The sequence below is a fragment of the Merops nubicus genome, unplaced genomic scaffold (genome assembly GCF_000691845.1).
Source record: "Merops nubicus isolate BGI_N331 unplaced genomic scaffold, ASM69184v1 scaffold11207, whole genome shotgun sequence".
In the NCBI taxonomy this organism is placed as follows: domain Eukaryota; kingdom Metazoa; phylum Chordata; class Aves; order Coraciiformes; family Meropidae; genus Merops; species Merops nubicus.
Window position 1 is genome coordinate 17,556 of NW_008618337.1, and position 16,615 is coordinate 34,170.

Below are 16,615 nucleotides of genomic sequence, written 5' to 3' on the forward strand. Positions count from 1 at the left end.
CAACTGCACATATTAGGAAGACTGCAATTTATTTTCAGGGATTAAGGGGTCTGTACGAGGCTGATAAAGAAGTCGTGCTCTTAATTGCAAGGCTTTTTCAAAACCAAGAAGAATCTCTTGCAAGTGTTTCACCAAGCAAATAGTTTAATTTTAAAGACATTATCACACTGAGGATACCAATCCCATACCTACCCTGACCCTCTCCATCTGTGTGCTGAAAGGGTAGAGCAGCTCAAAGAGAATCAGTCCCAAAGAAAATATATCCACTTTGTGCGAATAGGTGTTCCCACAGATCTGAAAATTCAAAATTAGGATTAAATCAAGCCAGCTACTCACTATATGTCATTATGTACAACACAAACAGCAGCCTTCCAAGTCAGTGTATGGAGGTGATCAGCCCTGTGCAGAGCTCAAAACTACAGGACAGCCCCAGGGGCAACCTCATCACATAAGCCTTGGTGAGCAAGGCCCTGGTGATCATCAGCTCCTCTCTGCAGACCCAACTGCAAAGCAAAATGCTTCAACTGACTTAAGCCTCACACACAACACAGTGCCCTTGCTCACTTAACCTGGATATTATACAGTTACCTTTCTACTACAAGCAAAGATAAAGGCAAGATACATTAATGCATCTAAGTACAAATCATAAGCCACGTTTTTGCTATAATATATTAAAACACTAATTCTCAAATTCAATTTAGCTCCGACCTCTACTTTGATTAGAAAGAATTTAAGTAACTTGATTGCAATAATTGACTAGAAAGAGTGCTTGATCTTTGAGCTCCTGGGAATCCCAGGAACTGACAGAAACAGCTCGAGAGAAGAGAGCACAAACCTGTTCTGGGCTCATGTACAGTTTGGTCCCTACTTGTCCTGTGTGCCTGGCATAAGCTGGCATTGGGGTAAGTACTGATTCTTCCTCCTCATCTTGGTCCATAGCAGTTACCAGTCCAAAATCCCCAACCTTTACTATGTCGTCCATTGTGAAAAATATATTGGAAGGCTAAGAAAACAAAACAGGTGAAAAGACAAAAAATAAGTAAGAGACAAGCCTCCAGGTTTCAGTAGGTACAACACTTGTTCTAATCCAGGTAAGCCATGCTGTCAGGGCTAAAAATGCTCATTAAATATCAGGTTAGCAGAAACAGCAAAGAATATTTGCTCTTCAGGAAAAAGGAATTACTCCTGCATTAGTCTCTCTCCCTGCAAACTCAGACTGTTCATTTCTTGTTGTCCAGTTTAACACTACAGAGGTCTGCTGAGTAGCACACACCAAAGCCACAGGTAAGTTTTCCAGCTCCCCACCCCATGGCAAACCCACAGCAGATGCTGGAGTTCCAACTCCAGCCTTTCTTATGCTGATCTCCCAGTGCAGAACTTGTTTGCCTTATTATTAACCAGCACTCCACACGTCATCTCAATGTGAAATTACAGATCCATTGGAAGCCTGGGAACAAGGTCTGCTCTTCAGCTGGCACTGTGCAGCTTAACTCTGAGAACAGCTGTTGGCTGAACAGAATTAGAAATTCATTTTTCATAGAAGATTAAGAACTTTGCAATTCATGAGAGCAGCAACAGTGATGATCTGGCTTAACTCTTCTTCAGCTTGTTTGCCAGGTACTACCCCAGCCTTGGCTTAACCAACTGATGGAAGGCACTGAACTGAGATGCCCCCGTTGCTGATGGGACATATCTCAGCTGGTCTTCCAGAAGACTTCTGGTTTGGCTGACAGAGTAACACACACCATATGACTGATTATTTCCTTGAAACATGACTGCTCTGTTAAACATCCAGACAGACATGCAGTTTTGGGGGAAGATCAAACTGATCCTGCAAGGGGGAAGAAGCAGCAGGATTACCCACAGGGGAAGGCACGAGGCCTGGTAAAGAGGCAGGTGGTGCTGGGCAAGCCCCTCTCAGAGCTCCTGGACCTTCAGGGCTGGGAGAACATGGTCCATGCTTTGTTGAAATAAACCCTGAAACAGGAGGAGATGTACAGATAGAGGGCAATATTTTCCCACAAGATTAGAGGACTACAAAGCTGATCTATTTCATAGTCCATCCAACTTCCTCTGTTAAAAACAAACCCAGTCTGTGCAAGAGAGAAACGAGACAGAAAAAGGCTTCTTGGGTTAGTTTTTAAGCAAGGGACAGCTTCGAGATAAGCATTACAGAAATAGATATAACTTGGTAGTTCCACAGTGCCCACATCCTGCCTCTAAAACTGTCTTCTGAGCCAGGTCTTATCTCCTGCTATATTTTCCTGTCATGAATGTCATGCTCTTCAGTCACAGCACATTTTGTGCACAAAAGCTACGACCCTGCAAATCCATAATGCCTCCAGAATCTCTCTGAAGCATTTATGAATTAATCACCTACCCTTTGACTGCACACCCACGTTGTCAAAAATCTTTGTACCACAGTGTTAATGCTCAGATGTCTCCATTAGGGATTTCTATCCCATTGCCTTGATCTCCACCCTCATCCTCCTCCAACATACACACACAGAACAAGTTGACAAAATCTTTCTTGCTTCATGGAACAACACTCTTAGGAGAAGATTTTATTTCTTGTATTTTTCTCGTTGAAAAGAGAGTTGTTTCTCTGGTTGAAAACAGATTACTGGGCCAGTATATATAGTCTATAAGTTAAGGAGACTGGACACTCTGCTATAGCAAATTGCTAGCAAAAATAAGCCATCAAGACCGTATTTGGAAAAAGGAAGTCTATGTCAGATGCACAAAATTTTGATTTAAATCAGAAGAACACAACCAACCTCTAGTTCAGTTATCTTACCAATCACAGAATGAAATTTCTCTCAAGTTTCTTCCATCAGAATAAGAAATCCTATTTTTTTTCCCCACAGATATGAATAAGCTAGTCATACATCCAGAAGGCTACTGTGTAATTCAACTAATGCTGCAGAATGTATCTGAGGCTGTTCCTGAAGTTCTATGGAACTCTTTATTTTGGGCAGTCAAGCACAACCAACAGCTCACCCTGGGAATAACAGGAAATTCACCTGACAGACAGAACTCTGCTCCTGTACTTCAAATCACAGAATGGTTTGGGTTGGAAGGGACCTTAAAGACCATCTAGTTCAAATCCCCCTGCCATGGACAGGGACACCTTCCATTAGACCAAGTTGCTCAGAGCCCCATCCAGCCTGGCCTGGAACATCTCCAGTGATGGAGCATCCACAGCTTCTCTGGGCAACCTGTGCCAGTGCCTCACCACCCTCAGATTGAAGAGCTTCTTCCTTGCATCTAAATCTCCCCTCCTCCAGTTTAAAGCCATTACCCGTTGTCCTACCTCTACAAGTCCTTGTAAGAAGTCCCTCTCAAGCTTTCTTGCAGGCCTCCTTCAGATTCTTCAAAACCTCATTTTCTTCAAAACAATTGGGATCATGACCTGGTCACTTGCCTACCTAAATTCCTGCCATCTTGTTGTTACTGTATCTGTGATTAGTGGCAGTCTAATTAATGCATCACAGTATGCACTGTTAAGTTCAAAATTTAAAAGATCTTCTTGCATCTTTTAATATGCATGCCTACAAATTAATTTTTGCAAAGGTCAATGAGTTTTTGCTGATGCCAACAGGGGCAAGAACTGGCCTCTGCTACCAGCTAGCTCTGCCTCGAGTGAAACCAAAACAGCTTTGCAGCTTATTTGCTTATTAGTAGTCCTGGCACAAACTTTGGGCTGCATGACCAATCTCTTGGACAGATGACAAAATTAGGTGAGATGTTCCCAGGACCTTCTGAAAACCACAGAAAAAGTTAAACACACTGGCTGGTGTTTTGACAAAATTAACGCCTAACAGATAAACTTCCAGGATCCAAGAATAAACATCTACAGACCCATGGGAAGTTTTTTGTAAGCAGGAAGTTGTTCATTCAGTGAAAGCTTTTCCAAGTTGTTTATATCAAGTCAACCTAATCAAATCACTTGTTTAAATTCCTGCCAATATTGAACTTTCAAGGTGTTATAACAAAACTCTACATAGCTGATTACGACTAATACAGCTTTAAGTGAAGATCTATACAAGCTTTACTGAACAGTGACCTCAGAAAAGGCAGCAGAGAGTTACAACTGACAGTACTGGTAAGAAAGATTATTAATTAACATATTAGTATAGGGATTTAATTACTTTTCTGGTCTGTTTCTCAAGCACAAAAGATATTTCAGATAACTGGTTGAAGGTAATTGCTTAATGATGATGAGGAAAGAAAATACTTGGGATGGGTTTGTGAGTTTAACTTTGACATATCCCTTCAGTGTTATGGAACTTGAATCCCCTTTTGTTGTCACATCTGAGCTGGCACTTCTATCATTTGTTCTACTGATACCAAGTGATTACCCTCTGAGAAGCTATAGCAATGGTTGTAATCCTTTCAGTAGGCACTCATGCCTCCTCAAGTAAGCAGAGAGAAACAGAAGTTGCCTCTCCACCATTTGGCAAAAGCAATCCATTCCTCAGAGCTTATTCAGCTGGGCTCTTCAATTAAATTCTGGTATTTGGTAACACACACTAACACTTGCAGTGCTAATAACCCCAGGAAGATTAGGCACCACCATAGGATCAGAAGCAAAATGAAAGAAAAGGTACAAAAAGTTACTCCTGACAAAAGTTAAAATAAACACTAAAGATAAAAAAACACTTCTCCCAGTCTTAACTGTTAAAAAGATTATGAATCCTTCAGAAAGCTGCATTGTGATAGTTGGCACTGACTCAGAATTCAACTCCAGGACAGTTTACATTTCATTCCTAGAGCAGTAATACTTAATTTTTAATTTCTCTAACCAGGAGTAACACCACTGCTCTTAGACAGTATTGATCTAGAAAGAAGGAAAATATTACAATTAGAATTACAGAATCATTTAGTAGGAAAAGACCTTTAAAATCATCGAGTCCGACTGTAAACTTAACACTGCCAATTATCTGCTTCACTGGAAACATTAGAACAGGATCCAAAGCACCTTTTTTTTGCCAAACAGCTCAGCAATGAACAATCCTGTATAAAGAACCTCAATTCAAAATGCCATAGAACAAATGCAACTGATCTGTGCCAGGAACAAGAAGTCTTGCTGTAAGAAAGACTTTAATTGCAATAAGGAATGATTAATGTTTTATTTCCTGGAGCACTGCACAGCCAGATTATTGCACAGACATTAACCTGGCTTCTGTAACAGCCATGCTGAGGTCACTGACTGAAGTCAACTATTTTAGCAGCATTTGTCTCCAGTGCCATATTACTCCAAGATACAAAAAAAAATTTTACCTGTATTCACACATTCATAATCTGCCATTTTAAAGGGGAACTTGACACTGAGCTAAACAGCCTGGCACTGCTCTATTAGGAGCAGTCAAATTTGGGCTTGATGATGCTCAAGTCTGTAATGCAGTGGAGGGACAACTACCCTGTGATGCCACCGTTTGAGTCAGTCCATGTGTTTCAGGAATTTTACAGCACCAGAGACTTCTGTATGATACTTTGGGCACAGATAATTCAAATTGTGGTAGATAGTATCACAGTACTAAACCAGAAAATGTTTTTTCTGTAGGCCACAGTCAGTGAGATAAGCAGTTACAACCAGAATTTGGGAAGTTGAGCGATTTAGTGATGATCATGTCCACAAATAAATAAATCAAAACCCCAACATCTCCTACAGTAACCTAGGAATACAAACCTTGAGATCCCTGTGCATTAATCCTTTGCTATGCAGAAAGTCAACTGCTTCAGCTATCTGCAGAAATATCTGCAGACACTCTGTCCTTTCCCTCTCCTCTATCATGCACCTTCTGCTCATCCAGTCTTTGAGGTTCTCTTTGCGACAGAGCTGCATCTGGATGTAAAGATACACCTTTGGAGAGGTGGGCTTCACCTTTTCTGCTGTGTTTTTAGAGAGGTCCAGGCTTAAACTTGTTGGCCTCGGTGGAGAAACAGAGAGGGGACTTCCTGAAGCAGATTTCTTGTTATCAGATTCCATTGTACTTTTTGCCTTATCCTCAGAAAGGCTCCCATCATGTGAGACATCAACTTTATCTTCCTTACTGGAAGCATTTCCACAACCAGAATCCTCAAACACAATGGAAGAGGAGGTCCCTTCTCTCAGGTGTACACCAGGAGCAGATGAAGAACACATTTCCAAGGAGTGACCCAGCTCGTTGCTGTTGATGGTACTGTCCTCTACATCACAGCCTGTAAGGACACTGTCCTGAAGGTTTAACAGTGGATCTTCTGACTGGTGTAAGTCCCTGTTGTCTGTGGCAGAAAACTCCAGAGGAGAAAAGTGGCTTTCAGAAGAATCAGACTGGCCACAGGGTATTCCCACGGACATGACCCTCTCCGAGGAAGTGGCAATAACTTCAATGTGCTCCTTTGTAGAAAATGGCTCTGTTCTGATCTTGAATGATGGGACGTCCATTGGACTGGGAGAACTGAGTGGCCAATCAGTGCTGGAAGGACATAATTGAGAGATCAATACTACAGAACTTCATTCCACTAGGAATATATTTTCAGAAGCCCAGGTTTTAAGAACTGCTACCACTGAGATCCGTGCCATACCGTATAAGAGTAGGTGACTGCCCAAGTGTGGGAATCACTAACAGCTAGGATTCAGCACCCATTTTTCTTAGCAAAAATAATGTTTTCCCATTGAAACAAGAGTGTTGATAAAGGAAAATTTAGCAACCTCTACTGCCTGGATTCCTAATGTGCAATATCTTCAGTTTGAAAAAGTGCAGTGCTTTAGAACATGCATTGCAACGACTACTTAAACTGCCCTGGAAGAATTACAGCTGTGAAATGTTAATTTGATGCCCAAAAGGTTTATATAAAGGTTGCTACAGTCTAAAAATTGTTAGGCATGTTAAGATGTTATTGTAAGACCACTAAATAGCCTTGTATTAGGCCTCATTCTTTAAATGCTAACATACACCCACTTCTTCCTTTCTCTTAACACCCTTTAACTTCCAATTTTCCATTTTTAACCTACTTCTGCCAAGCTTTACAGATCATCACTCTGATTATCCCTCAGATACTTCTGCTGAAATAAATGCACTGAAGCATATGAGTACTGAATCACATCCACCTAAACCAAGATAACAAGGAGGAGGAAAGCAGTGGTAAGGAACAAAGAGGACAGAGATGCCAAAGTTTAAAGCTGTATCACAGTAGCAATGCTCCAACCTCCCAACCACTCTAAGAGTCAATTACAGAAACTGAATCAGGAACTATAAGATGTTTCCTAGAGCTGAAAGAAGGACCTGAACACAAAAATCAAGAGATGCTATGCACAAGTGTGATATATTTGTACCTTCTTCAACTAAAAAGTTGTCAGGCTACATTAATAACCATTACTTTCCCACATAGTGTCTCCATCTTCCTGGATTATCTACCAGTTTCCTAGGTCTGTTGAAGTACAATGTCAAGTTCAATTGTTAAAAACCCCCATGAATTACCCTTCATCTTTTAACCACTGCTCATCCATCTTCTCCTGCCATCTCTCAGGTGGAGCTTCCAGCCAGGCGTTGAAGTACCGGACAATACCTGGGTGCTCAAGTTTAGCCAGGGCCTTGACCTCCCTCATCACCTTCTCACGAGCCAGCTCCCTGCCAGTTGGGGTGAGGAGAAAACAGAGACACGGTCACATAAAGCAGCAGCACAATACAGAAATTTCTGCAATGGGATTTAATCAAAGCTAGCCCAGTATAAACGAGGGCAGTAGTACTGCCCTTCACACCATGAGACAGATATGCCTTAAACTCCCCAGAGTAACTCCTTTAGGTTAGAAGTGTGGAGGAGCAGTGTGTGCTCATAACAGCTAAGTGTTCAGTCATCCCATTTCAAACAATTACAGGCAGCAAAATGGAGAAGAAAAGGTTCATCTTGCTCTCAACTGTTTACAAGCACAGAAAAATGACCACTAAAGAGCAGTACTCTGCAGGGATGTAGAAGACACTGACCCAAAAGAAGATGGACAGTAACACCTCAGTATTTCTTAACTGACATAACATAAGGAGACACAAAGGATGTTCTCCATTCTACTGACAGGAAAGCAGGTAGCCTGCTGTCTTACTTAAGTAAATAATCTCTCTTTGGAATACCATAACTGGATCAAATTAAGTGAAATGGTTTTATTTAATGGTTTGAATATGCTTGGAAAATAAGAATTTAGGCTACCTTAAATTTTGGAACAAAACCTTTAATCTTAAATAAACAAGTTATGTAACACATTCAAAAAAGTAGTAATTCTGGATTTCATAGCTTTACCCCCTCCCTCTACTGGCCTGCCTGTTGCTGTTCTAACTTGAGATTTCCAGAAGCAGTGTCTCCCATCTCCCACTAAAAGGAACTGCTGCAAGCTCTGTGTAGGGTAATTCAGCAGCATGGCTTGGCCACCTATGACTGAAAGAAAAGGTAGGGGTTGTGGGACCAGAAAATGAAACAAATGGGCAAACGGAATCAGAAAAGCTGGTGAGGGAGAGAGAAAAGAAAGAGAAGGTGGAGTAGGAAAGGCAAGGAGAGGAAGGAGAGAAGCAAATTAACAGTGCTACAAATAACTGGTCCTGTTAGCAAAGGCTCTAATCATCAAGGCATCAAAGGAGTTGCCATGTAGCCACAGCATCCTCACAAGGGTCCTGCTATGCAAGTGCTTTAGCCAAGCAGGTCACCCTTCTGTTGGGATTAAATATGCCAAATTCTCCATGCCAGAAGTCAGCCCCCCCATCAAAAAGTATGCCATTCATCCTAGTGCATTATCTGGGAAATCAGTTCAGGAACAGATGGTTCAGTGTAGGACGAGAGCCCACCACTCATTCATCACTTCTGTGTCTCAGCAAGCTCGTTCATTACCTGTTAGGTAAACGGATCCTCTTGATAGCATAGTTGCAGTCATCCACTTTATTTCTGGCTTCAAAAACTACCCCAAAACCACCACGACCCAGACACTGAATTGGTTCAAAATCAGTCAGATATCTAGGAGGAAAAGGGTATGAGGAAGGGGCAGAAGAGTTGAGGGAGGACAGAGGAGAAAAATGCATTAGCACAGATAGAAAAATAAAGTCATTTATGACCAAGAGTGAAGTATTTCTGTACAAGCAAAACATGATGAATGACTTGAAGAATTTCTTATCTTTTTTTCCTTGCTCACCCACTCAGGCCATCAGATGGTCTGCTTTTTGTGAAGTGTATAGTTGCTGATTATACATTTATTCAGGGTCTGTCACAGCCTAGCAATATCCATTATGCATGCACACAAAAAACTGAAGAAGCGTTTCACAAGTTTTTATCAGGTTCCATGCTTAATGCTTTCTATACCCAAACTAGCTGGTGACAGCCAAGTATTTTCCAAATCATGATTTGCCTTTGACCCCACCCCAAATAACGATTTCTGCAACTAGTTCTTCTAAGCACCCCTTCCAAAATATCACTTTTCTTAAATCTCCCTATCTTTCTCATTCTTCCTCATTTTAAATGCTCCAGTTCTTACTGTCAGTGAGTTACAAATGTACAGCAAACAGCCACATTCTCTCCAGAGTATCATGACATGCCCCTATACAACCTTCTGTCACAACCAGCTCCTCCATAACAGCAGGGTTTTTTGCAAATATAGTCTTCTTACCTTACAGAGTATATAAACTTTATCTGTTTCCATTTCCAATTGCCTTTCTCTGTTTTAATCCACAAACAAAGAGAGGCAGTAAAGACTAATTAAGACCTTCAAGAATCAATCTTCCATTTCATGTTCCAGCAGGAAAATGAGGAACATTACTGATCACAGGTATCCTGTAGTCTCTCTGGGATTGCTTAGTCTAATCATAACTGTAATCTCTCATCAGTAATGGGCTGACAGGGTTCTTTGTGTCAGCTGTCAACCACCCTGTGAAGTTAGAGGACTAGGGCTGGGGTAGGTAGGAAGAAGTGAACACCTACTCTTTCCTCCAGATAGTAAGAGCTGTCAGACAGACTGAAAACCCTGTACATGTTGTGTTGAACTGAGCTCACCTTGACACGTATCCGGAGTTCTTGACATCACTCCAGCTGCTGTCTTTAACATCTCCAGAAGTGGGTTCATATTTATTATCAGTCTGACACTGTGTTTCTGATTCCTTCCGCAGCTAGCGAGGTTTATCAAAACAAGAACAACAAAAAAAATTAAACTCCTTAAGTATCTGAGACCACTTTGTATCCCTAGATACAGCATTAAATAAATTTCACTGTAAGTATCTCCAAAGATGTCCAATATGGTTGAAGCAGTCTCATCTGCTTGTTGAATAATAGAAATTGTTAAGGTTGGAAAAGATCTCAAAGATCATCAAGTCCAACCATCAACCCAACACTACCATGAGCACTAAACCATGCACATTTTTTGAACCTTTCCCAGGGATGGTGACTGCAACACTTCCCTGGGCAGCCTGTTCCAATGTCTAACCACTCCTTCAGGAAAGAAATTCTTCCCAATATTCGATCTAAACCTCCCCTGGTGTATCTTAAGCCCATTTCCTCTTGTCCTATTGCTAGTTACCTGGGAGCAGAGACCAACCCCACCTCACTACAGCCTCCTTTCAGGGAGTTGTAGAGGGCAATAAGGTCTCCCTTGAAGCAGTTGAGCAAATTTTATGTGGCAGCTGACAGCCTCCACAGGTTGATTAAACAATAAATCTAGGCTTTTGTTATCTTATTAACACACCTCACTGTAGGCTCAAAAGCAAAATAAAAGGCCAGAATAATATCTTCTGATTTAGGATTCAGAATAAAATACTCACTCTGCTGTAAGGATGGGGGTGGAAAAGTTTGCGTACAATAAAAGTTGTGGTCACGATGCAAAAGATAATGGTGCCAACAATTTCCTTCCACCAGTGAAGCAGAAGAACAGGATCTTTCTTGCGAATGTTCTTGTAATTTGTATCCTCAAAAAATCTAACAGTGATCTGAGTGCTACGTTTATTTCTTTCTCTCTTGTAGTAGGGTAAGTAATAACCATTATCTGTGTATAAAAGACACAGAGAGAACAGAGATTTACTTGCAGGTAAATACAAACCCATTTTGTCTTCTCTTTAATAGGTTTCCTCAACAGATAGTGTATTTTTGTTTGTATGCCCCATGATTTTAAATGGCACCTTACAAATTCAATTAATCAAGGTTATGGACTCCACAGCAACTAGGTCTCCCATCAAAAGTTTAACACTTCAAACCAGAATATCTTCCATATGGAAAACTTTACACCACCAAGATGAGTCTCTAGCACTGTTAGATTGTGAAAAAAATAATTCAAGTGGCTTTTTCCACTCAGATAAATGGTCTGTGGCAATGGCAGTACTCACAGGACCTCTGCAGCAGCAATTTCTGGCACTCTGAAGAGCTTTTGTGTGGCACCAATTGTGCGTACACCACAATTTGGAAATCCTAGTTTGGGCAATAACTTCCTAATTCACTAAATGTTAAAACCTTAAGATAGAAAACAACAGCCATTTATTAAATTTCACAGACAATAAATGGGTTAACCTGGCCATTCAAAATGCATCAGAACTGGGAACTTCCACCTACCATAGGGGTACTGCAGAACTGAAAGTGCTCCATTACTGTACTCTTCATGAGAGTACTTGTCGTTGCTGAGGCACTTATCGAACTCATCAGACCCCACCAACACTGGAGTCCTGGAAGGAGAATCTAAGCATAGAAAAGACACAATTTTGTTGAGCTGAAGCATTATAAAAATTATGTTCTTGTATTAACTTACTGAGAGCTCTAATTGCATAATATTAGAAAATGCCTCTTGGGGCAGACTATGAGAACCAGAATTAATGCAAGGAAACATTAAGAAGGGTATTCTAAGATAAGAGTTACTTAATACTGCTCCCCATTGCCAAAATACTGGTTTTGGGCAAGTTAATTCACTCATATTCACATCACTGCAAATAACTTTTTTGTGGAAAAGTGATTTAGGAGAGGCAACATTTCACCACTAAAAAAGACCCTGTCAAAACCATAGTAAAAGAAAGCAGGCATTAAACACTTAATTAGAAAAAAAATAATTAATAAAGCACAGAGATAGCTCCTGAACTGGTTTGCAGCTGGAAATGTTAGAGCAGTTTGAAACATACTGGAAATCAGAAAGATGTCTTGTCTTTTCAGAGCCAAGACAGTAAATGAAACCCTGAACTGTTACTTACGGATTAAAGGTTTCCACTTGATTTTGGGAAGAGGAATGATTGCATTATCATTCCTGGATTCCAGAGCCTTTGGGTTGGTTGGGAATTTCTCAGAAATTCTGACTGATGACTGAAGATACAACTGGCCTCTGTACATACCTAAGTAATAAACCAGAGAACATATTAGTCTTCAAGATTTAATTCTCTTCAGCCCCAGAATAAAATTGCTGGGTTAAAATACATGGTTTAAAACATTTTTGAAAATATTTCTTTATAGTCATAGAATCTGCAGTACTGACTCTGATTGCTAGGCTGGATGAATTCAAGTCATATGTTCCCTCTGTTCTGAAAAACAAGAGATCAGGACATCTCATTTTCACTGTTGGAGAGCTGGTGGTAGATAAAAATGCCAGCAATTTTTAAGAGCTATAAAGCAGCTTGGGTTTTGCATAGGTCAGACTTCTCTGAAACTTCCTACCCGTGTTAATGCTGGTACACATTACTTCTCAAAAGCCATTACTAGGAAAGCTGGAACAACCTGGCTTCTTCCCAGTGTCATTCTTTATCTTTGTGACCACTAACAGGAAAACTAGAAGATGTAAAGACATTAAAAAATAGAAAGGCTAAAGCACACAAAGTCTTAGAAAACCAAAGCATGTTTACCTCCCAGAGACAGGCAGACAGCTGAGAGGAAGGACTTGGGGCCACTCTATTTCAACTTGTCAAAAACATATCAAATGAATTCTGACAGCTGGATGAAAACTTAGTCACACAAACTCTTAACTGAAATTTCTTCATGCTAAGTTACTGTAATCAGTGCATAGTAAAAAGGGAATAGGACAAACTAGTGGGCTGGAGGGAGATACTGCTTACTGCTTCCCAAGCAACATGACTGCCTTCTTAGCTACAAACCAATCTTTAGAAGTTTCAATACCATCAATCATCTGTAATGTACTGAAACTACAAAGCAGTGAACATTTCAGAATCAAAATGAAAAAGATTTATAGTTCTGAAATGTTTTGGTTTAAAATAAAAAAAAAAGTAAAAAAAAAAACCCAAACCAACATCTTTTAACTATCAGTGTTGAGGCTAAAGCACCATAGATATGAATTCCACCATAGCCAAAGATACACTGTACCTTCTGTTAGTGTCTCAATTTCTAAGCTGGGTACACAGAACTCTGCCTCTGAATGACAACACCAAAGATGACCAGAGCAGGCTAGGAGGAGATGAAAACACTTCTCTGCCATTTCAAAGTCCTTCATTCAAGTCAAGGTGACTATCTGGGATATATGTGCTAGTGAAGCCTCAATTTTGGGGCTTTATAAAGCAACACGGGTTAAGTTTAGCAGCCATCATTATGCAGAATATCAGACTGGACATGCTACAGCTCCTCTTAACTGTCATCTACCAGTACAGAGAGAGCTGCTTTACTACAAACTCAAAGAAAAGAGTAACATTTACTACAGAAAATACTGCAGTCAGTGTCTCACCCAAATAGACGCTGGATTCTGTGGCCCCTCTGGCAGCTTCCACCAGATCTTCCTCCTCCTCCAATGCTTCACTGTTTGCAGTGTAACTTGTGTCATCAAACAAACTGATTGGAATTACTTTGCCATCCTTAACCAGCCAGGCAGAAGCAATCGGAGTGCAAAACTGAAGGAGAGAGAGGTTACTGAAAATGTCATGTTGTATGAACTAGCTCTTACCTAAGACTAACATTAAACAATGTGCTTAAATTCCTTGGTTTAGTTTTTGTAATAGACACAGCAGCTCAAAGTCAGAACTTCAGTTAAAAAAATTACAAGCAGATGTCTGCCTCTTTACAAAACTGCTTTTGTAACATTTACTGTTCTGTCTTTTCCCCTACCTGGTATTCCCATTCCAGATGTCCCCCTCGTTTGTTAAAAGCCATCACCTTCCAGTCAGCTACTGAGACCTTTATCACTGTGTCTTTCATCATAGCTTCCTGTTCATCCACATCTGAAATAATTTTTGTTTCTTCTTTGTTCATATTTGATTTAAAATTGCTCTCAATATATCCTGCTCTAGTTTCAATATCTGGGACATAGCGCAGCTCAAAGTGACCAACACTGAAGTTCCACCTTAAAGAAAAAGAGACAAACTTTGTAGAAACAACTTATATATTCCAAGAAGTCCCAAATCCTCCATCTAAAAGATTCTCAAACTGAATTACCTATATTTGGCCCATATTTTCAGAGTAAACTGTCAGATTGTCACATGGACAAGACTACACCAGGAGGTGGAGTACTAATCCAGAATACAAACCAAACAAGCTGAGAAATGGGTGAGCTGAGAGAACAGTTGGCAAAGTAAAGCCCATGGCATTAAAGGTGCAGAAGATGTACATGGAGAGGGCAAGTAAAAAAATTAAAAAACATCAAGTAGCACAGCTGGGTCTGTTTAGTAGAAAAATACTATGTAGCTGATGAAAGCAACAAGTATAAAGCATTTAGGAAGCAGTATTCTACACAAGACATCTTCATTAATAAAACAGGTTTACTTTGAGATGCAAGGTTTTTCAAGCTGAGGGAAGGGCAATGCTTTCTGTTTGTTTGCTTTAATCCTACACACAACCTAACACAGGATCTATTTGACAGATCTACCTTCATAAAACCAGGACCACTCATGTCCCACAAGTTCACACCAAAAAAAGACAACTGTGTAAGGAACACAGAGTTGTCTGGCACAGCCAAAAGCTCTTTAATTTTTGTAAACCAAGAAATCAGGGCAGAAATTGAAAAGTCTTTCTAGAAGGAAAAAGAATTCTTTTTTCCATGATACTGCCCAATGCTGTAAAGAAGACACAGATAGGAAATGAGAGCAAGTTTGTGTCTTGAACAGCAAGAAAGGTGAAAATACTTTTTGAACAGTATGTTTAGGTACCCAAAGTTTCTTGGGACCAGTCTGGCAACTACAAGGAGCCCAGATTGTCTCCTCAAAGAATCTATACCCTTATGGTAAAGGTTTGGCATATATTATATACTCGGTTGACTTATTAGGAATTTTTCTGTCTCTGGATTAAAACTCCAGACCTATTCTGTAAAATCCCCAGCAGCCACACCATGTCACCAGGAAAGCACCTCTGGTTCTGACTGTAAAGACAGGAGGATTCTGGTGCACGAGATGTCATACTGTGTTTTTGAAAGAGATGTACAAAGAAAAAAAACATGTTTTTATGGCATACCTCTCCTTGCCAACATCAGTCTCCAAGGTTCACTCTCATGAAACTCAGGACTTCTTTTCAGAGATCTGACCCACTAATCTATTGGGAGATCTAGTTAGATTATCTCTGATGTGCTACAGATGAACTGTCAAACCCTGCTGCAAACAGAAGAGGGAGCAAGGCAACAGGGAATGCCTAGTTCTCCACTAAATTGCTGGGCACTTACTGTATCTATGTATAGCACCCAGCCTTTTAAACCTGTGTTTTATCATGTTGGTTTTGGGGTTTCTAAGTAGAATCCATGTCTTGTATTTTTATAGGAATCTTGATGTATTAAAACTTCATTATGACAGCAGAGTTAAGAATGGGACTTTTAAAAAAATAAGACTGAAGACATTTTAAAATATCAAGTTAAAATGTAAGCTAAAGCCATCAAGTATTTAAAAAAAAAAAAACAACCCACACCCAAAAATGACAGTTGCCATGAGTAGGTAAAAAGCTTAAAAGAGAGTCAGTAGGTCATTAGAAGACTTTTAAACTGTCCCCTGCTGTAGAAAAATCAACAGTTGGAACATTAGTGGTATTTGCCTTGTGCAGTAGAGACTCTTACAAACTCTTTTGAGGAATGCAAGGACAAGGAAAGGAATTTTCAGCTGATTCAGAGGGAATAAATATGCATGCAATCTCTTCTGTCTAATCATCTCTAAAACTGAAGTTCAAGACATTTTTTCCAAAGCACTGAAGAGAAAAGGGCTTAGATCCACACCAGCAGTCTGGTGCCTGCCTCTGGTTACCAACCAAAACTCCCTCGTGCAACTCCTACTCTAACGAGGGTAAAACGAAGATCAAACCCTTAAAACTGCCAATTAGGAACTTAGCTCTGCTGGACTGTTCCTGGCCAGCTCCTGCACTTACTTCTCGTTGCCACTGCGTGGCCCAACAGCACGGACAGTCTTCTGGGTGCGGTGCAGCAGGAGGGTCTCCTCCTGCTCCGTCTCCTCGTCGTCCCACCGGCGACAGCCCATTGCTGAGCAGATGTACTTCACCTAAGGGACAAGGCAAGAGGCTCAGTACATGCTTTGAAGTCCTGAAGAACTTCAAGATAAACAAGTGTAATCAACAGCAATATTCAAAGCTAACAATCCTGACAACATATTTTTGGCTTGCAGGCAATTTGGAGCGCTGTGATTTTAGATGCTTGACTTGAGGGATGTTGAAAAGCCTGGTTTAAGAGATAAGGGCTTTTCAAACTAGAATTTTCAGAAGATTC

At 40.4% G+C, this 16,615-nt stretch overlaps 1 protein-coding gene across 1 annotated transcript in view; it reads right to left on the minus strand.

The window, feature by feature from the left end:
- The window catches only part of EIF2AK3 (eukaryotic translation initiation factor 2-alpha kinase 3), a gene marked incomplete at its 5' end in the record, with an annotated part of 35,747 nt that overhangs the window by 2,941 nt on the left and 16,191 nt on the right, over positions 1-16,615 (minus strand). Inside the window, 12 exons of the mRNA XM_008943413.1 lie at positions 193-294; positions 836-1,003; positions 5,693-6,461; positions 7,467-7,616; positions 8,860-8,982; positions 10,012-10,124; positions 10,773-10,993; positions 11,554-11,676; positions 12,180-12,317; positions 13,652-13,814; positions 14,029-14,263; positions 16,261-16,391. Of these exons, the coding sequence (XP_008941661.1) occupies positions 193-294; positions 836-1,003; positions 5,693-6,461; positions 7,467-7,616; positions 8,860-8,982; positions 10,012-10,124; positions 10,773-10,993; positions 11,554-11,676; positions 12,180-12,317; positions 13,652-13,814; positions 14,029-14,263; positions 16,261-16,391 (2,436 nt within the window). The remainder of the gene's footprint in view (positions 1-192; positions 295-835; positions 1,004-5,692; positions 6,462-7,466; positions 7,617-8,859; positions 8,983-10,011; positions 10,125-10,772; positions 10,994-11,553; positions 11,677-12,179; positions 12,318-13,651; positions 13,815-14,028; positions 14,264-16,260; positions 16,392-16,615) is intronic.